This window comes from Carlito syrichta, unplaced genomic scaffold (genome assembly GCF_000164805.1).
Source record: "Carlito syrichta isolate Samal-C Ts95f unplaced genomic scaffold, Tarsius_syrichta-2.0.1 Scaffold313381, whole genome shotgun sequence".
In the NCBI taxonomy this organism is placed as follows: Eukaryota; Metazoa; Chordata; class Mammalia; order Primates; family Tarsiidae; genus Carlito; species Carlito syrichta.
The window spans coordinates 1,305,453-1,327,437 of NW_007257477.1; the positions used below are offsets into that span (position 1 = coordinate 1,305,453).

The following is a 21,985-nucleotide window of genomic DNA, read 5'->3' on the forward strand; positions in this document are numbered from 1 at the left end:
CCCTTCCTCCCTTCCACCTTCTCTCCCCTCCTCCCTTTCTTTCTGGTGGTATCTTACTCCATCACACAGGCTAAAATACAGTGGCATAATCATGGCTCACTGCATCCTCGACCTCCTGGGTTCAGGTGACCCTCAGCCTCCAGAGTAAGCCGGGACTACAGGTGCACATCACCATGCCCAACTAATTTTTTAATTTTTTTGTAAGGACAAGCGCTCCCTATGTTGCCCAGGCTGGTCTCGAACTCCCAGGCTCAAGCAATCCTTTTGCCTTGGCCTCCCAAAGTGCTAGGGATTACAAGTGTGAGCCACTGTGTCTGGCTTTGTTTTTTTGTTTTTTTTTTAAAAGTGTCTTGTTCTGTCACCCAGGCTGGAGCGCAGCAGTATCATCACAGCTCACTGCAACCTTGAACTCCTGGGCTCAAGCAGTCCTCTCACCTTGGCCTCCCAAAGGGCTAGGGATTACAGGCATGAACCACTCCGCACGGCCTTTTTTTTTTGGAAACAGGGTCTTGTTCTGTCACCCATACCTGGAGCACAGTGGTACAATCACAGCTCATTGCAACCTTGAACTCCTGGGCTCAAGCGATCCTCCTGCCTCAGCCTCCTGAGTAGCTAGGACCACAGGCGCATGCCAACACGTCCTGCTACTTTTTTCAAAATTGCTTTTTGTAGAAATAGGGTTTTTCTATGTTGTCCAGATGGGTCTCAAACGCCTGGCTGCAAGCAATATTGCTACCTTGGCCTCCCAAAGTGCTAAGATTACAAGTTTCAGCCACCATGTCCTACAGAAACTAGACACTTGAAATTCTTCAGGCTTCTGAATCCCTTGGCAGGGTTTGGTGTTCTTCACTTTCTCTGGTTGGCCGGTGCAGGCTCTCAGAAGGCCAGAATGCTGGAGCTCCTGGACAGTGGGGAGCAGGCAAGAGACAGAAGGAGGGCCCATTCTGGAGACTGATCTCATGAGAATTCCTGCCGTGGAGGCCCCTGGGGATCCCCGGCTTGCCTGCTGCTCACCCCTGAAGCCCAGGTGGCATCTTCTCTTGGTCTCTGAGACTCTGAAGTACACCTCCCTTTACATGTGCAACTCGTTTGTACAAGAAGCTCTGAACTACTCAAGAAGTATTTGCCTCTTCCTGGAGGTGAGCTTCTAAAGCCCAGTGGTTGGATTCTTTTGCTCTGAGGCTGCTGGGTTTAGGGGCACGTTTTGATGAGGTTCACCTCTGCATCAGAAAAGCAGAGATGACCTTCAAAGAGGAAAGGTCAACACTTGGACTCACCATTCTAGTCATTTCAGACAGCTAGCTCAAAATACCACAGATTCAGTTCCTGGAGAGGGCCTTCTTCCTAGCTTGCAACAGCTACCTTCCCGATGTGTCCTCACGTGGCAGAAAGAGGGGAAATTTGGTGTCTTTCTTTTCTTATACAGACACTACTTTTACCCCAGGGGCCCTACTTGCATGATCTCACTTAAACCTAATCACCTTCTAAAGGCCCCACTTCTCAACACCATCCATCACAGTGGAGATTTAGGACTTCAATATATGAATTTGCCAGGGGCTGGGGAGACACAGTCATGCATTCCATAACATCCACCCACCCTACAGGGGCTATGCTAACCCCAGTCACAGGGAGAATAATCACTAAGCCAGTCACAGACAGGATCATGCGACTCCCCGTGTCTCTGTCCCAATCGTGTCCTCTTTACATTCATTCTGAAGCTGCAACTGCAAAGTGACAAGCGGGACAAGCCAAGAGACTAGCATGCTCAGAATTAAGTGCAGACACAGAACCAGAGAGAACGTCAGCTCTCCCAGGTGCACATCCTCAGACATATCACTGTGTCTCAGAATCAACAACAGCAAAAACAAACATGACTTCTGCGTCTGACTCCCTCAGCTCAGTGAGGAAACCAAGTCATTGGAAAAGTGAGTGATTCTAACTCCAGCCCAGGAGGCCGGAAATAAAGTAACTTGGGTCAGGAGTTTGTACATTGTCAGGCAGTGCCCTAAGTTCTCAGGTGAACAGCAAAGGAGTTAGTACGTCTGTGCAGCATTTGAGAAACACACACCGATTTGAAAGTCATTGTCTACAGTGTGTGGAGACAAAGTCGCGAAGCTATTTACTTAGTAAACCGAAGACACAGGTTCTTAGATGAAAGAGAAGGCAACTTTGATGAAAGAACAACAGAAATGAGAGGGAAGAAGAACAGAATGAGAGGAAAGCAGAGAAGTGAAAGAAAGCGGCTAAGAAAGTAAAAAATATAGAAGCAGAATTAAAATATCCACTTTCTATTGTATTTAAAACCAACTGCTCCATCTGGAAGTCGTTGTTCTGTCTAGAACTAGTTGTTCTCTCCAGAAGCGGCTATTCTATCTGGAAGTAGTTGTTCTATTGTATAGAGTCAGCAAGAAGAGAACCAGCGCTGTAGAATAGCTGATAAAAGTAAGCGGAGGAAACGTTAGGAAATCACAAATATTCACTCTATAGAAAAGATACCTGCACACGTATGTTTATCGCAGCGTTGTTCACAATAGCAAGAACCTGGAAACAACCATACTGCCCATCAAAAGAGGACTGGATTTTAAAAATGTGGTACATATACACGATGGAATACTTCGCAGCCATAAAAAAGAACAAAATCATGAATTTCGCAGCAACCTGGATGGAACTAGAGTCTATAATACTGAGTGACCTCTCACAAAAACAAAGATCTGAGTATCACATGTTCTCACTCATATAATGGACCTTGAACATCCAATGTAATACTATAAGAAGATGGCTGACGGTACTGGGAAACTATGGGGGGGTATGGGATTAACAGTAGCAAATATCTGTCTGGGGATAGGGAAACACCCCTTTATCAACAGGGTGCCTGAATGAAATGTAATTGTACACCTAACCCTTAACTGTACCCCACAAAACCATAATAAAAAACATTGATAAAAAATAATAAAATAACAAGAAAAAAAGAAAATCACAAATATGCAAAGGGAGAAAACAATGGATAATGTACGAGATGGGGAAGAAAACATAAAAATTGTAGTTACTAAACTAAGGAAATAGTAACTGATTTCCAAGTCACATGACACATGTAGGCATTTGTGCCTAAAATTTTAAATCTCAAGGATACAGGACAATATTCTACATGTTTCCACAAAGCAGGTAGCCCACTCAGAAACAAAAATAAGACCATCTTTTTGATTTTACACAGACTGCCAGAATGAAATGAAGCAGTGACAGCTGTCTTGAGAAAGGTCCTGGCTGTGAGCTGTGATGGCAACAGTAAGGCCATCCTCAGAAAGATGCCATTTTTGTACCCTTCCCGAGAAACCTACTCCACGTTGTACTCAGGACACCAGGAGATTAACCACATTCTAAAATACCAAGGAGAAATTTACACTGAAAAGACTAGCAGTAAGCATTGGAACCAAATAAAGAAACAGGCTGGGCATGGTGGCTCACGCCTTGAATCCCATCACTTTGAGAGGCCAAGGCGAGAGGATTGCTTGAGCCCAGGATTGCAATACCAGGGACAGCATAGTGAGACCTCATTTCTACAAACAAACAAACAAAAAGCCAGATGTGGTGGTGTATGCCTGTAGTCCCAGTTACTTGGGAGGCTGAGGTGGAAGGATCACCTGAGCCCAGGAGGTCAAGGTTGTAGTGAGCCATGATCCTGCCACCCCAGTATTGACCTGCTGGGCTCCGGCGATCCTTCTGCCTTAGCCTTCCAAAAAGCTGGAACTACAGGCGTGCGCTACCATGCCAGGCTAATTTTTTTTTTTAATTGTAGAGATGAGATCTCACCAAGTTGCCTGGGCTGGTCTCAAACCCGTGGGCTCAGGCAATCCGCTCACCTCAGCCTCCCAAAGAACTGGGATTATAGGCTGAACCACCGAGCTCAGCCTAAATATACTGTATATTTAAAAGATAGCCTTGATACATTTAATGACAAGCATTTTAACAGGATTCTACTATTCAAAACATGAAAGAAAACAAGAGCAAATGATCGATAGTGTTTAAAGTAAAATACCATGAACAAAGGAAAAAGTAAAAAAGCACAAAAAATGGATAAAACATGGTAACAAAGGAAAGGCAAACATTACTAATGACAATGTATATACATTATTCAAAAGCAAAGCATTCAGATCAGATTGTTAAAAAGTTATACACTACTTGCAAGAGACATCTAAAACAAAATGGAAAAGTTAAAGACAAAAATGATTGAAATGTGGGTGAAACCATATGAAGTTTCCAGTAATTGACCATTTTTGATCTTTAAGAAATGTCAATTTTATACACACACATACATATACACATGAAACATGCATACACATACATATACCACAAAAAAAGTATTAATCAGCAAAGTATAACTCAGGACAAAATATATATATTTAGTTAAACATATAGGATCAAGTAAAATCTACAGAGAAATTATGTGTCCTAAGATGCTATATTCCCAGTTATGGTATTATCAATCTTTATGAATAAAAGCAAAAGGTGTTAGAAAAATTGAAAGATCACAAATGTAGTGGGAAGTTTAACACACCAATAATATACTGCTATGGATGGATGTTTATGTCTTCCAAAAGTTCATAGCTGAAATCCTAGTCCCCAGTGTCAGAAGGTGGGGCCTTTAGAAGGTAATTAGAACGTAAGGGTAGAGCCCTCTTGAATGGGACTAGTGCCTTGTAAGAAGAGACACAAGACAACTCAAGCTCTCTCTCTGCCATGTGAGGATACAGTGAGAAGGTGGCTGTCTGCACACCAAGAAATGAGCCCTCACCTGGAACCAAATCTGCAGCACTTTGATCTTAAACTTCCAGCCTCTAGAGCTATAAGAAATAAATGTCTCTTGTTTAAGCCTCCCTCCCCGTCTATAGTATTTTTGTTACAGTGATCTGAGCTAACTAAGACATACACAGAACACATTTTTCTGACCATAAAGCAATAAAGCTGATAATAAAAAAGCAGAACTTGAAGGAGAAGAAATCTTTCCAACAAGGTAAACCTGAAGGTTTAGCCATATCGTTTACATTTACACAAAAGCCACCAGTAGAAGAACTTAAAAGTATTCACATAAATATCAAACACTGGATACAGAAGGGAGGTGGGTGATCTAAATCTTCATTGTTCACACTGGAGCTAGAGAGGCAGTCTAGAAATAGCTACATTGACGTACAGAGTTCCACAAATGATCTGGAGTGCTGGAGGAAGGCCCTGGAAGAAGGAAAGCTGAGGTTTTCCCAGGTTGCCAGTGAGGAATGGGATGAGGGATAGGGAGAGATGGGACCAAAGAAGGTGTGGAGCTTTTTTTGTGCCAAAAGCTTTTCTTGCTAGGTTTTGTTGCCGTATATGTATCGCTTTGAAGAAAAGGTAAAGTAAAACAAAACAAACAAAACAAAAAAGCTAGCTGTTGGATAATGGAGCAAAATCGAAGTCATAATTATAGGTAGCTACCACCCTTGTGGAAGAACTCCTGTTGGCAAGTCAGTGGCCCCCACAAAAGGGATTTACTCCCATCTTGCCCTCTATTTAAAGCTATGGATGATTCACCCAGCAATCTAAAAAAAATTTTTTTACAGGTAAGTTCTTGCTCTGTTGCTCAGACTGGAGAGCAGTGGCGTGATCATAGCTCACTGCTGCCTCAGACTCCTGGGCGGAAGCAATCCTCCCACCTCAGCCTCCTGAGAAGCTGGGATTATAGGCATGAGCCACTGTGCCCAACCGATCCACCCAGGATTGACCACACATCCCTTGACCCTCAGGTCCTTCTATGCTCCAACCAGAGATTTAGATGTTTCTTCCTCAGGAGAGCGACCCCTTTCTGGCCCACTCAGGCCAAACATCTTGATGGTTTCTTGGTGGTCTCCCACGTCTTGGCTTTGGTTTTAAGTTAGATTATCTAAGTCTCTGGCCAACAGTCAATTAAGTACAAGTCTTCCGTGGCCCCTAATGAGCACAGGTCACAGAAAAGTAAGCTCCGATCTAGGATCACAAGAGATGAGGAAACTCACACCAAAGTGTATGCAGCAAAGGAGAAAGGTTAAAAGCGTTTCCTCCAAAACAACTCTTCTCACTCCTGGGTTTTCCTTCCAGGATTGGTCAGCCAACCCGCTGTTTGAAAGAAAGGACAACAAGAAAGAGGCACTGTTAGATTTGGATGGAAAACTAGTCAACCTCAACAAGCGCTACACCACAGTCAAGGAGGCCGGCCTGAAGATCCAAGCCATGGTCGCAGTAAGGAAATGCCCAGGGGATCCTCTGAGAGCCCACTTGCTTTTAGCAGGGAGGAGAGAGTAGAGGTAGAGCTAGAGATTTCAGTAAAATGACTAATGACACATGTTTTGGGGACCACAGAAGGCCAAGAGAACCTTAACTTAAAGTATCGAGCCGGGCACAGTGACTCAAGCCTGTAATCCCAGCACTTTGGGAGGCCGAGGTAAGGGGATTGCCTGAGCCCATGGGTTTGAGAACAACCTGGGCAACTTGGCAAGACTTCGTCTCTACAGTAAAAAATAAATTTAAAAATTAGCCAGGTGTGGTATCACACATCTGTAGTTCCAGGTCGATGCTGGCGTGGCGGTGAGCGTGCACTGCACTCCAGCCTGAGCGACAGAGTGAGTCTCCAACTCAAAAAAAAAAAAAGTACCAGACTGCCCTCACTACACTTCATAGCCTGATTCCTCTTGTGACGTGTCTACCCCTCCTCTATTCTAAAGGCAAGTGACATTGGCATACTAGGTCAACAAATCTTTTCCTGGGATAAGCTGCTATGGGCAGGCACTGGACATGTTTATTGGTGTCCTTTACAGGTTTCCCATTCACAGGTGGGCAGGAAACAGCAACATAGGAAGAGCAAGGAACATTAGAATGTGTGCAGGGTACATTGCTGCCAACACCTCTGAATGGGGACAGTGTGATAACACACCCCTGCTTTGTCACCTAGAATGCAGGTTATTCCTTCTTGCCAATGGTCCCAACTGTTTGTGGGTCCACGTCCTTGCCAGTCACCGGGTATTCCCCATTGTTTGCATGATCAGAGGGAGAATGCAAAACAGAAGACCGGCATTCCCACCTGCTCCGGCTGGTGTTCTGGCATCGTAAGGGTTTTCACACCTTCCTCACTTGGTGGTCGTTTCATCCAACGGGCATTTAGCTTGTCTCAGAGGACAACATGGCAGGTGGAGCTTTGCACTGGCCCATAAAAGAGAAAATTCTCCCTTGAGCACAAGATATTTCATGGCAATTTTTTGAGGTTTCCCAGTATATGGTGCAAATCAATGGTATGGACTTTAGTGCTGGGTCCCTCCATCCAGACAGACCAGCAGGTCCCATGGCGGGTGGAGGAATCTATCGTTGGTTGCTCTTGTGGTCACATCACTGCTTTGAAGGTCATCACCCCAATGGAGTGACTTGATGATCCAAAAACTATTCGACCTCATTTCTAGACCTCTCTTCGAGGAGCCAGGGCAAGGAGGCCAGAACAAGCAGCAGGGGACCGGAGTCTAATGGGGCAGAGGCCAGTGAGCCAAAAAGACAAGCCTCATCTGTTTCTAACTTTGATGAGATGGCACTGTCTTTTGAACACAGCTTTGTTACTGCATACATATGTATAATCCCATGACAGTCAATGAAGCCACTTCTTTCTGTCTTGCGGTAAAGTTACTTGAGCCTGTGTCTTCTCTCCCCTATTGAAATAGAACTATCTGAGGGTACAGACTGAGGCACATTCATCTTTGTGTTCCCCATAACACTCAATCTCTTACAGATTCACCCATCCATACCCACCCCCACCCACCTACTCACTCATACACCCATCCATCCTTCCATCTATCCACCTATCCACCTGTCCATCCATCTATCCACCCACCCATCCATCCATCTTCTCACCCATCTGTCTTCCCATCCACCCATTCATCCACCCATTCAATCACCCATCCATCCTACCCAGCCACCCACCGGTCCCCGCTCTGTCTCAGGCATACTGCCAATGGCAGAGAGGACAGTCAATCCTTGTCCTCATGAAGCTGGGCATGGAAAGGGCATACAGACCAAAGGTAGGCCACAGACAAATAAATGAACTAATTTTATCTGTGCTATAGTGGGCATAAAATAAAGGATTACGAGAAGGAACAGAGGTGGGGGACAGGGATGGAAGCCCAACCTGAGATAGACCCAGGATTTCAAGGATAGCCTTTTTGAGGGAATGACATTTGGGCTAAAACCTCAAAGATTAGAAGAAGCCAGACCTGGCAAGAGTGGGAGGGAGCAAACTGTGCAAAGACTCTGACGCAAGAAAGAGCCTAGCATATTCAAGAAGCTCAAATCAGCCCCATGCGTCTGAAGTATGTGAATAAGGACAGGGGTGGCCCAGAGGACCACTGATTAAAGAGCCAACACATGACCCAGTGAAGTGACAGCCAACTGTGTGCTTGTTTGCAGGAAAATGCAGAGCTGTTCAGAGCAGATACACTGAGCCTTCCCTGGAAGGATTATGTCAACTACATTGACGACATGGTCTTAGATGAATTTGACCAGTTCATTCGCACATCTCTAAATTACCTAATAGACAACATGGTTTTAGATGTAAGTTACAAATAAAGCGTTTTATTTAGATATATCTCTATATATTCTTATAAGGCAAGGTCTGTGTTAGAATCTATAGTTTGCAATTTCCTGATGAAAGGACAGGCTATCATTTTATAAATAAACAGACACTAAAGTCTGCCTAGGGTGACCAGCTTGTGCTGGTTTTAAGAGACTCCTTAGTCCTCATCACTCAGGACAGCCAGTTACCTTAAAGCTGCCATAACATAAGTGGACTGTAGAAAACCTCAGCGAGTCTGAGAGAGTGGTCCTACCTTGCTGCCAGGTGAGGGAAAGCAGGAACCACTGCCTGCTACTCACATTGAGGGAGTGCTTTTGTCAGGAGCATCAGCCATTAACCTACTCCGCCCTGTGGGCTGAGTGGAAGAGTGAACCAGCTCAGTAAAGAGGCTGTGCAGGTTAATTCCACTGAGACATGTTCTCCAGTGTTCTCCGTAGGGATGACTCCTCCCTGCCCGTGTCTTTTTTGTTATAGTGGTTCCCAAATGATTTTGAATGCTGCCAGCAGGGCAAGGCCAATGTCCCCACCCACCAGCACCCCCAGTTCACCTCACCTATAACAGAAAGGGAACGTGGCAGCCACATACCCTTGTACAAGCCACAGAGGGTGGATGAACAGTGTTTGAGCCCAGCTCGTAGGTCCCGGAGGCCAACTGGTAACCAGTCACAGACCCTAAATTCTGTTGATGGAAGTGGTCATCACCACCAACTCTGAGGGCCACCAAGCATCCCCTAGAGGTGCACAGTGTCAACAGTGACGTTAACTAGCCATAACTCACAGCAACAAAGCAAGGGGAGTGGCAGTTAAAGCCACGGTGATGCCCCAGTAATAAAGTGTCCTTCTCAAAAACGCCAAGGAGTCATCCTATTTGCAAGTGACCAGCGGCAGGAAAAGACCTCCGAGTTAGTCTTTTGAAAAATCTGGTCACCTGAGTCCATGATGATAGAACATTCGTCCCAATTAGCCTGTCACTCAGATATGAGCAACAGCCCTCCCGTACCCATAGAGAAATTGGGGAGCTCTCCAGTCTGTCGCCCATGGGTCCAATGGGGACTTGAGTTTGGGGGAAGATCAGTGGTCATGGTGTAGATCTCATGGTCACTCGTGGACCTTGGCTCACACGGAGAATCTCAGGTTTGATGGGAAGAGCACAGGGGTTAACCTCCACCCCCTCATATTACAAATGAGGCCAGCACCACAGCCCTGTGGCTTCACCATGTTGGGGCGGGGGGTGGGTATCTGGAACAGACAGGATGTGGCCAAGCATGGGCTTTATAAACAAGAACTTAAGTGGAATGGAGGGCTCGTCCAGCCACTGGTGTTCACGCTTTGTGTGTTACTGATTCATTTAGTCCTCTAAAGGAATTGTGGAAAGATGGGAACAATTAGTGTCTCCATTCTACGAAATGATCTTTCTTGTGTTATGTATTTGGGGAAACCGGGAGTTAAGCAACTCGACCGGGGCCATGTGGCTGGTAAGTAGCAGACATAGGCTTTGAACCAAGGTAACTGGTCTCTCCGATTCCCAAAGTCCAGGATCAGGTACCCAGACAGCTGGGCCCTGGCCCCTCTCACCTTGGCCTGCCCCAGATTGCTTCTGGCCTCCTGGCTGTGCATTTGGTTCCAAGTCAATTGCTGAAGAGGAGGATTCCTGAGACACGTGCTCTCCAAAGTGGTCTAGGCCAGCAGGAGGCAGCCATGCCTCGGATGGTACCCGGAATGGACAGTCTGGCTACTGAGGATCATCTGAGGGAGGGCAGGCCCATTGACCCCCGTGCTGACCTGTTTCAGGAGAGCGTTGCGCCCTTGTTTGAGGTCCACATGGAGCTGGACGAGGAGGGGCTGACCTTCAACCCGTCCCTGGAGATGGGTGCAGACAGCAGCTTCCTGACATTGATTGAAAGCTTGGTCAACGACATCTACAACACAGCCAGACTCATCCCCCGACTGGCCAAGGGCAAAATGAGCTACAAGGTCAGTCTTGGCTTCTCATGGTCCTACCCACTGGGCAACAATTGCTTTCCTGGGTTGGAATTGCCCTCCTAACCCAGCAATGCCCGGACACTTGCATTTTAAAGGACGACAGTTCTGGATGTGACAAGGAGCACAGAGGTCCCTATTGGATCATGTTCCCCAACTCTAGCAGCCATTTCTCTCTACTTCAGCCTCCCCGCTTCTCCCCATTGTGGCTTCTCCTCAGCTGGTCCGCCTGGGTCTCAGTCCCCCAGTTGTTCCCCCCAGGGTGTGATCGTCCCCCGCTTCCTGAGAGTTCCCTCCGTTCTGTAATTTAAATGGGCGATTCTCTCAGCACACAGACATTTGATAAATGTGCCTTCCATATCCATCTACTTTAAATGCATCACACACCCACCAGGTCACATGGGGAGCTCCCCCCATATTCAGGGAGAGGGCAAAAGTCATAGGAAACTCAGTGCCTCCCAAAGGGAGGCCAGAGGAGCTGAGTTTGCCAGAGCGTCTGTTTGTGTAACAGTAAAACCCAAATCGGGGAAGACCTAAACGTTCACTGAAGACAGGGAACCGCTCCATTGATTCTGGCCCATCTGCACAAGTCTGTGAGTCATAAAATGACCCAGGGATGGAAAGATGCCATGATGAGTTATTAAATGGCTAACTCTAAAAATGAGTGAGACCTGGGAAGCTTCTCCTTGGCCAACGAGGTTTTTTTGTTTGTTTGTTTAATATAGATGTCAAAATATCATAAGATACAGAAAATAAAAATATGACTAATACACACCACTTTGGGATCCTCCAGTCACTTGGGCCAGTTAGTTCTCTTTCTGTTCACGCTGGTTTGGGTTGGGTTTTCTGTCACTTGCAACTGAAAAGATCCTGCCCAGCACAGGCCTCTCATGCTCTCTGCTCTAGCCATCAGTGGTAGGCTTCTTTCAGATTCCCCAGCTCTCTGCTTCCGCCCACCACAGGACCTTTGCCCGTGCTTTGCTGTTGCCTGGAAAGCAGCTCCCCATTACACCTCAAAACAAGGGTCAGAGCTGAGATGTTTTGTCTCTGCAATTCTTTGATTTGAGAATTGCCCATCCCTGGAGTCTACATTCCCTGTGTCCTCAGTGTCTAGCTTAGCCTGAGGCAGACAGCACAGACTGAGAGCCTATCGAATGAATGAATCAACATGTGCATCATCTTGGAACCCACCAGATAAAAGTCACACTCAACATATCTTCTCATGGGAGTAAACTGCAAATCCAAGAGCTTTCCTATTTCCCGTCGTGAGAGTTTAGCAACACATTGGTCAACAAAGAGCCACTTTCCAAGGCAGGGAGAACAAATAGAAGTCACAAATGCAGGCAAAACACCTCACCTGTTTGCTTCTCTCCTGCCCCCTTTCAGACGGACCTGGAAGACGTCACAGACCTCATCGAGATGAGGGAGGAGCTGTCCAACCTGGTCATCAACGCCATGAAGGAGGCCGAGGAGTACCAGGATGCCTTTGAGAAGTACTCCTATCTCTGGATGGATGACCTCCAGGAGTGCATGAAGAATTTCCTGATCTACGGGCGCATGGCCACCACGGACGACTTGGACACCCGGACAGAGGACACCATCCCCAAGACACCGCCCACCCTCACTCAGTTCCAGCAGCAGGTGCGTGCAAACCTCGCCCACTGGCCTCCTCATCTCTGGAATCCTCCAGTAGAGAATCACCAGGCTTGACTGAAAATGCGAGTGAACAGTTTCTGAGATGTAGGTTTTACTGTTATTCAGATAGGGTAAGACCGACAGACAAGGAGATAACGGCCATTGTCTCCCAGGTCCCAAGGAGAGGCCACACCACAACACACAGGGACACAGGGAGGCACCAGGATTGGTCAGAAGGCAGAGGGAGCCAGGGAAAGTGTGGGCAGGAGCCTTTGTTATGGTTTCCATGGAAGGAAGCTGGTTTAGGGTTAGTTTTCAGGAGGCTCTGGGCTATAAGGGCTGTCTGAGGTTATCTGGTACCTGGTCCCGGGGTGATCAGAGCAGATGGATAGTGCCCCAGAGGGTAAGGCCCTGTGAGAGTCCGATAAAGGGGGTGACTGGAGGTGTGAACTCTGGGTTGGCTGATTTGCCTATGAAGCCACACTCCCAGGTGAGTTGTGTTGTCTCTAGAAACCAGCTGGGCCTGGATCAGCAAGACCCCAGATGTCAGAGCATCAATACAGAAAATAAGCAGGCACAGTGGCTCACACCTGTAATCTCAACACTTTGGGAGGTTGAGGTAGAAGGATCACTTAAGGCCAGGAGTTCAAGACCAGCCCAGGCAACATAGTGAGACCCCACGCTTTACAAAAAATTTTTTTCTTTTAATTAGCCAGGAGTGGTTGTGTGTGCCTGTGGTCTCAGCTACTCAGGAGACTGAAGTAGGAGGATTGCTTGAGCCTAGGAGTTTGAGGCTGCAGTGAGCTATGATTGCACCACTGCACTCCAGCCTGGGTGACAGAGTGAGACCCTGTCTCAAAAGAAAGAAAGAGGCCGGGCTTGGTGACTCAGTCTATAATCCCAGCACTGTGAGGGGCCGAGGTGAGAGGATTGCCTGAGCCCCCGGGTTCAAGACCCACCCGGGCAACTTGGCAAGACCTCGTCTCTACAATAAACTTTTTTAAAAAATTTACCAGGCGTGGTAGCGCGTGCCTGTGGTTCCAGCTACTTGGAAGGTTGAGGCAGAAGGATCGCCGGAGCCCAGCAGGTTGAGGCTGCGGTGGCCGGGAGCAGCCACTGCACTCCAGTCTGGGCAACAGAGTGAGACTCCAACTCAAAAAGAAAGAAAGAAAGAAAGAAAGAAAGAAAGAAAGAAAGAAAGAAAGAAGGAAGGAAGGAAGGAAGGAAGGAAGGAAGGAAGGAAGGAAGGAAAGAAAGAAAGAAGGAAAGAAAGAGTGAGAGAAAGAGTGAGAGAAAGAAAGAGTGAGAGAAAGAAAGAGTGAGAGAAAGAAAGAAAGAGTGAGAGAAAGAAAGAAAGAGTGAGAGAAAGAAAGAAAGAGTGAGAGAAAGCAAGCAAGCAAGAGCCAGGCGTGATGTTTCATGCCTGTAATCCCAGTACTTTGGGAGACTGAAGAGGACAGCCTGGGTCCAGGGGTTCGAGACCAGCCTGGGCAACTTGGCAAGACCTCATCTCTACAATAAATTAAAAAAAAAATTTTTTTTTTAATTAACTGGGTGTGGTAGCATGTGTCTGTAGTTCCAGCTACTTGGAAGGCTGAGGTGGAAGGATCGCTGGAACCCAGCAGGTCGAAGCTGCGGTGGCCGGGAGTGGCCACTGCACTCCAGTCTGGGCAACAGAGTAAGACTCCAACTCAAAAAAAAAAATTTTTTTTTTTAATTAACTGGGTATGGTGGCATGCACCTGTAGTTCCAGCTACTTGGAAGGCCAAGGCAGAAGGACTGCCTGAGCCCAGCAGGCTGAGGCTGCAGTGGTTGTGAGTGTGCCACTGCACTCCTGCCTGGGAAACAGTGAGACTCCTACTGAAAAAGAAAGAAAAGAGACCTGCAAATAGTAACCCTGAATATAAATGGATTAAATTTCCCACTTAAATATACAGACTAGCTGAATCGTTAAGAAACCACAACCCACCTACACGCTGCCTACAAGAAATTCACTTCACCTGTGAAGACACATATAGACTGTGAAGGGACGGAAAAAGATATTCCACACAAACAGAAACCAAAAACGAGCAGGAGTAGCTATACTGATAGCAGTTAAAATAGACTTGAAGTCAAAAACCATAAAGAGAGACACAGAAAGTCATTACATAATAGTAGAGGGATCAATTTAGCAAGAGGCTGTAACAGTTCTAAACAGCTATGAACTCAACACTGGAGCACCGGTGTTTACTAGATCTAAAGGGAGAGATAGACCTCAATACAATAATAGCTGGGACTTCAACACCTACACTCAACACTGAACAGATCATCTAGACAGGAAACCAACAAAGAAACACTGGATTTAAGTTGCACTGTAGAGCAATTGAAACTAACAGACATTTGCAGAACACTTTCTCCAACAGCTGCAGAAATAAGAAAACACAGTCCATCCAGGAACCTCCAGCTCTGTTCTCAACATGCAGTGAGAAAGAAAGGCCCCTTAGCGAGAGAATGACCCCCTCCCTGGGGTGCATTCTACAGCTCCATGTGGGGGCAGCTGGAGGAGTCAGAAATCTCATCAGACATAAAACAGCACGAAAAAGGATGAGTTCAGGGTTCCTTTTAGGGTCATGACCAGGTTCACCTCTCGAAGCGTCTGTTCTGCTCTACTCCACAAATCCTGCTGGTGTTACCCGATTTCATCTCTTTCTGACTGATGCTCCCATTCTAGGGTTAGACTCTGGGACCAGAAGGAGCCCTGAACGTGGTAGAGAAGGAAAAATAACTTGTAGTGAGGGCTTCCCACACGTGGCCCTTTGCTGGCCCCGCCCCCACAGCAGCTGAGAGGTACAGCTCGGGGAGCCCCTGGCCCAACGTGGACCCCCCTGCAGGCTTGCAGGCCGTGATGGGCCGTGCCGGCTGTGTTTTCCAGATCGACTCCTATGAGAACCTGTACGAGGAGGTGTCCAAGTGCGAGAACACCAAGGTGTTCCACGGCTGGCTGCAGTGCGACTGCCGCCCCTTCAAGCAGGCCCTCCTCAGCACCATCAGGCGCTGGAGCTTCATGTTCAAGCAGCATCTGAGCAAACACGTCATCAACAGGTGGGCACTGGGACCGCACCCGCCTGCTGCCTCCCATGCTGGCTGTGTCCTGGGGGAGCTGGAGGAATACGCTTGGGGCACCTAGGAACAGCCCTCCACTTGAGTTTGTGGTGTTTGTCAGACGCCCCTCTGGGCAGGTGTGGGGTAGAGGCTAACCACTCCATTGGGCGTGGATTCCAGCAGGAATGTGTGGCCCACCTGCCGGAAAAATGCTCTATTCCTTCCTCCAACCCCTATGCACTGTCCAGGTGCTGGGTGCTGGGGAAAGCCTGAAAAGCCTGCGGTCTGGGAGGGAAGGTTGCTGAACAAACAGGCCAGGTTGCTGAACAAACAGGCCAGCAGCCATGGAGGGAAGGTTGCTGAACAAACAGGCCAGCAGCCATGGAATTATAGGTGGCCGTCAGGGCCATGACAGGCATGATGCCAGAAGAGAGTGCTGCCTGACTGGGTTCTATCTGGGATGCCAGTGAAGGCCTCTCTGGGATGTAACCTTAAGCTGGGTCTCATGGATGGGTTTCAGCTAAGCTGGGAGGGCATAGGGTGATGTCCAGGCCGGGGCTCAGTGAGCTGGAGGTATCCAGGCTGGACAGGAGCTCTCTCTCCCCAGGCAGGGCCGTGCGTGCCCTCTCAGGCGGTCTTTGTACTCTGACAGGCCTTCCCCCACCGTCGAGGGTGGGCCCTACGAGGACTGGCTCATCACACATGGTCCCTTTTGTTCCTTAGCCTGACTGACCTCGAAGCCTTCATGAAAGTCGCCAGAATGGGCTTGACGAAGCCCCTCAAGGAGGGGGATTATGAAGGCCTCGTGGGGGTGATGGGATACCTGATGAAGGTCAAGGAGAGGCAGGTGGCAACTGACAACATGTTCGAGCCCTTGAAGCAAACCATCGAGCTGCTCAAGACCTACGGGGAGGAGATGCCGGAGGAAGTCCACCTGAAGCTGCAGGTAGATGGTGGGTGGGCCACAGGTTGCGGCAGGCTCTGTCCAGGTGAGGCGGGGAGGAGGCAGGACCAGAGGAGGAGCTGGGCCTGATGCGACCAGAGACCCGGCTGCCACACACAACCACAGGGGAGATGCTGCAGGCTAAATCCCCCACCACCTACTAGACACCTTGTGGAGTGGTGAGGCCAAGGGAAGAGGCTTCCTGGGAGAAGGGGACAGTGGAGGTAGCCTCCAAGGTGCAACCAATGCTCTCTCCATTCAACTGGTGTTTTGTTGGACTAAGAATGCCTTCACAGCCAGGTGCGGTGGCTTATGCCTGTCATCCCAGTAAAGGTGGGAGGATCGCTTGAGCCCAGGAATTTGAGACAAGGCCAAGCAACATAGCAAGATCCTGTCTCTACAAAAAATAAAAATATTTAGCTGGGCATGAAGGCACACACCTTTAGTCTTAGCTACTCGGGAGGCTGAGGTGAAAGGTTCGCCTGAGCCCAGGAGGTCAAGGTTGTGGTGAGCCGGGATCATGCCACTGAACTCCAGAATGGGCAACAGAGTGAGATCCCGACTCAAAAAACCAAAACAACCAAAAATGCCTTCATGCCCCGCATCTCCTTCTGAGTGCCTGGTCACCCTGGGTGCCTGGGACAGTGGAGAAAGATGAAATCAGAGGAGACCTGTGGAGATTAGGCCATTGAAGGAGGGTCTCAAAGCTGCATCTGCACAGCACGTGATAGCTGATTTAGGAAATGTCACTTGTTGGTATGGACAGTGTGTGCTTGCTGGGCTGGGCAGGAAGGATGCACACATAGAGGATGTGTCCTGAAGCTGCCGTCCAGTCACCTCAGGTGTGACCACAGAGGGGACGCCACTCCCTCCTCCCTGTACCTGACCCTGGAGTTCCCATCTCCTCCCAGACCTGCTGCCTCTCCTTCCTCTCTCTCCCCTTCCCTACATCCAGTCACACACAAGGCCCACTCTCCTGCTCTACGCATGACTCCAGTACCCAAGACACACAGCCCTGGAGGTGACAAGAGGGAAGGGGCCAAGCAGGCTAGGGCCCTGCTGCACTGACCACATGCCGCCCAGGGCCCCGCTTTGAAGCCTGTTGTGCGATTGACCATAAGCTCTGGGACTCCTGGCCACCCCACCCACAGCCTGGTGAGGACGCAGGGTTTGAAGTATGCATGGCCAGTCATGAGGGGCTCCAGGGCCACCCACGTGGCAGCTGGGATGGTGACACACAGACAAAAACCATTAAGGCAAGAAATAGAAAAATCTCTTCTGCCTGTGGATAAAGACTTTGTGGCCTGGAATTTTTTTTTTCCTTAAAATATTTTACGGTTGTAAGTACAATATTTGCCCAAGCATAGAGAACTTGGAAAGTACACAAATTTATCTGATTGTTGCAGCCATTCTGGAAATGGCAGAATTTTAGAAATAAAGAAGAGGTCGTCCAGGGACATGATTTGGGGGCAGAATACGAAGGGAACTCCTTTGTGGCAATAGACAGTTCCATTATTCTTTTTTATTATTTTAGATTCAAAGTGTGCATGTGCAGGTTTGTTACATGGAGATATTATGTGACAGTGAGGTTTGTGCTTCTGCTTAGCCCACACCCAGGTGGTGGTATGGTACCCAGTGGGTTGTTTTTCAACCTTACCCTCTCCCTTTAGGAGTCCTACAGTTCCATATCTTGATTGTTTGCACAAAACTATATGGGGGATAACATTGCATAGGGGGCACGCGTGATGGTTCACACCTGTAATCCCAGCACTTTGGGAGGCAGAGGCAAGAAGATTGCCTGAGCCCACGGGTTCAAGACCAGCCTGGGCAAACATGGTGAGACCTCATCTCTACAGTAAATCAAAAAATTAGCATGGTGGTGCAGGCCTGTATTTCCAGCTACTTGGAGAGCTGAAGTGGAAGGATCACCTGAGCCCAGCAGGTCGAGGCTGCAGTGGCCATGAATGTACCACTGTACTCCAGCCTGGGTGACGGAGTGAGACTCCTACACAAAACAAACAAAAAAAATTACATAGGATTACACGCAGATGCACACATGGACCCACAAAGGATTCAGGTTGAACAGTGAGTGAGTTCTACTTAACAGAGACGCACCAACGCCAACGTCCACCATTGTGGAGGGTGGTGAAGGGCATATGGGGTTCCTTGCATGTTTTCGCAGCTTCCCTCGAGTCTCTAATTATTTTGCAATGGAAAGTCCCAAAGAGAAAAGAGAAAAGAGCCCTCCTTGGCCTTTGCCTCCTGCAGGAGCTGCCGGAGCAATGGACAAACACCAAGAAACTAGCCATCCTGGTGAAGCAGAACGTGGCCCCCCTCCAGGCCAACGAGGTCAGCATCCTGCGGCGGAAATGCCAGCAATTCGAGGTACGGCTGTCCCGGGGGCAGCACCGGGCCCTGCTGGGAGGCCGGGTGGAGCTGCAGCACCACAGGGGGTCCTGGGTCATCCCGCACCCTGAGGCCCATCTGCATCCCCACGTTGTTCTCCTGCAGCTCAAGCAGCATGAGTTCCGGGAGAAGTTCAGACACGAGGCTCCGTTCTCCTTCAGTGACCCCAACCCCTACCAGTCCCTGAATAAGGTATTTTCGCTCAAGGATGAGATCAGGTAGTCATTTCAGGAACTCCACTGCTTTCTTGTCTTCTCTCAAGCTGTTATTCTTGCAAGTTCAAAAACACAGCCTCAGAGGAACTGGCCTTGGGGCTGTGCATGAGTACCTGCGTGTGCATGGGTGTGCATGCATGTGCGTGTGTGTGCACATGAAAACTCAACATCCTTCCCAACCACTGGATCCACCCTCTGCATCTTACTGCTCAAAGCGTGGCTCCAGGCCTGCCACTCACACCCATCTGAATACCAGTGTGTTTCACAGACCTGCCCTGTCCCTCAGCCCAGCTCCACACCCCCATGTCCCCAGTTCTGTTTACAATCAGCACTTTCCTGTCACCTGGGCTTGACACTCACTGGCCATCCCTGACTCATCCTCTCCTGACCCACATGTCCAGCAGTGGCCAAGCTTCACACGTGTCCCCATTCCGTTCCCACTGTCCAAGTGCTTGGTTGGTGTCCAGTGCGCAAATTCAGGCAACCCTGGACACGGTAGCCCACTCAAGCCCAGGCTGTCATGGGGTAGGAACGTGTGGGGTGCACAGGGCCTGGGGCGGCCTCTTGAGGCACAGAGGGGACCTGCCAATGCCTCTTTGCTCTCAGCACAGTGCCCAGGACCTGTTGGACCAGCCCAACCTGCACCTCTGCCTCACTCGGCAGCACTGCGGGCTTGAGCACATGTGAACCCCAAGGTCTTTAGAGTCACCCACACCCTTGAGCCTCTGCTCTTTGACTTCCAGCTCCAAAGCCCCCCATTCTGGAAGGTCCTGGTCCTACCCTTATCTCACATCGTATTCAAGCCACGATGTAGACGTGACCACTGTCTCCTTCAGGCCCCCAGAGTGCTCAGTCCCCAGGGTTCCAGGCTGCATTCTCTGGACAGATTTGGAGTGAGGGACACCCTGTGACCATACAAGGAGGACTGTGGCCATGACAGACAGTATAGTGTGAACACACTCAGAGCCCACCATTGTTCTTCCACCCTATTTAGTTATAAATCTGTGCAAATGTGTGTGTGTGTGTGTGTGTGTGTGTGTGTGTGTGTAACACAAACGTGTTAACAACAGTCAACTCTTAGACACAGGATTTGTGATTATTCTTTTTTTTTCCTCTTTGCCAATCTGGATTTTCTAATTTTCAAAGCATTTCTTGTATAATTTTTTTTTTTAGTCAGGGTCTCACTCTGTCACCCAGGCTGGAGTGTATTGGCACGATCATGGCTCACCGCAGCCTCGACCTCCTGGGCTCAGATGACCCTTCCACCTCAGTCTCCCAAGTAACTGGGACTACAGGTGTACACCACCACGCCCGACTAATTTTTAAATTTCTTTTTTGTAGAGACGAGTTTTTGCTATGTTGCCCAGGCTTGTCTCAAACCCCTGGGCTCAAGCAATCCTCCCACCTCGGCCTCCCAAAGTGCTGGGATTACGGAAGTGAGCCACCGTACCCGGCCTATTTATACACTTTTTAGTAAAACATAGTATGACAATTGGAGAAATGCGGGGAAATCAGGAACTCGCAGGAGGAAATGTGGCATTGGTACCAGGGAGAGCTAGACCACTGTTCCCTGCACTCAGGAGTGAGGAGGTCCTGGAGGCTGGAGCAGGGCTGCTGTCGTGGGATGGGTACAGGAAGGTTTATCAGAACCCAGGGGAGAAAAGGCAGAATGTCAGGGGCACCGAGGCAATGATGGTGGACAGCCCCCGTGACGGTCCCCAAACCACCCCTAGCAACAAAAGAGCATCTTGGCCATGGAGGGCATGATGGAGGCGTTGTCCAAGTCCGGGAGCCTGTTCGAGGTCACAGTGCCAGACTACAAGCAGCTCAAAGCCTGCCGCCGGGAGGTGTGCCTGCTGAAGGAGCTCTGGGACATGATCGTCATGGTGAGCGTGGGGTGAGGAAGCGGGGAGGTTCTGCATGGGGCTGAGCCCATTGACAAGAGAGGATGCTCCCGGCACCCTTTGGTTGTCAGAGCGCCAAACAGGGTACAGCGGATCATGTCTGTACTACCAGCTACTCAGGAGGTTGAGGTGGGAGGATTGCCTAAGGCCAGGAGTCTGAGACCATCCTGGGTAGCACAACAAGACTCCATCTCTAAAAACTAACAATAATGATTTTTAAAAGGATACAGCAGCAGGTATTCTTGACTGGAGGCGCCCAAAGGACCTAGACACGAGTTCCCTACTAAGGAAGATCACTGTTTAGCTTTCTGTGTACTTGAGTCTTTTCTCACCTTCTGTTGCCTCTCTCCTCCCCTTTCTTCTCTTTATCTTCCTCCTCCTCCCCTCATTCTCTCTTACCTCTCTCTAAAATGTGTATTTTAAATAAGGAATACCACTTCTCTTAGTCTGTTCAAGGTGCTATAACAAAATACCACAAACTGGGTAGCTTCGTAAACAGTAGACATTTACTTCTCATGGTTCTGGGGACTGGGAAGTCCAAGATCAAGGCAGAGTTGGTGTCTGGTGAGGGCCTGCTTTCTGGTTCACAGACAGCACCTTCTCATTGTGTCTTTACATGGCAAAAGAGGTGTAGGAACTCCCTGGGGTCCTTTTGACAAGGGTACTAATTGCATTTAGAGAGCTTTGTCCTCAAGACCTAGTCACCTCCAAATACCCCACTTCCTAACACCATCTTCTTGGGGATGAGAATTTCAAAATACAAATTTTTCAGGGAACATAAACATGCAAACCTTTGTGATTAATCTATTAGAAAGAAAGATCTTTGTTGTTTAATTAACATTTCCTACTGACTAACAACGCTGAGCATCTTTTCATGTGCTTATTTGACAACTGCATAGCCTCTTTGGTGAGCTATTCACTTCTTTTGCCCATTTTCTAATGGAATTTTTTAATGTTAAATTTTTTACTATTAAGTTTTGAGAGTTCTTCATTCTAGAAAGTAGTAATTTGTCAGATATGTGGTTTTCAAATAGCTTCTCCTAGTCTGTATCTTATCTTTTTATCCCCTTAACAGTGTCTTTTGTACAGCGTATGTTTTATATTTTGATGAAATTCATTTTGCTGGGCTCGGTGGCTCAGCCTGTAATCCCGCACCTTGGGAGGCTGAGGTGAGTGGATTGTCTGAGCCCGCGGGTTCAAGACCCGC

The 21,985-nt window shown here is 48.4% G+C and overlaps 1 protein-coding gene across 1 annotated transcript in view; it reads left to right on the forward strand.

Annotated features, from left to right (window-relative positions):
- DNAH17 (dynein axonemal heavy chain 17) overlaps nt 1-21,985 on the forward strand; it is a 157,525-nt gene that overhangs the window by 31,521 nt on the left and 104,019 nt on the right. The window contains exons 16-24 of the mRNA XM_008070392.1: nt 6,103-6,243; nt 8,449-8,592; nt 10,406-10,588; nt 11,981-12,235; nt 15,141-15,310; nt 16,034-16,256; nt 18,522-18,638; nt 18,765-18,851; nt 20,608-20,760. Of these exons, the coding sequence (XP_008068583.1) occupies nt 6,103-6,243; nt 8,449-8,592; nt 10,406-10,588; nt 11,981-12,235; nt 15,141-15,310; nt 16,034-16,256; nt 18,522-18,638; nt 18,765-18,851; nt 20,608-20,760 (1,473 nt within the window). The remainder of the gene's footprint in view (nt 1-6,102; nt 6,244-8,448; nt 8,593-10,405; nt 10,589-11,980; nt 12,236-15,140; nt 15,311-16,033; nt 16,257-18,521; nt 18,639-18,764; nt 18,852-20,607; nt 20,761-21,985) is intronic.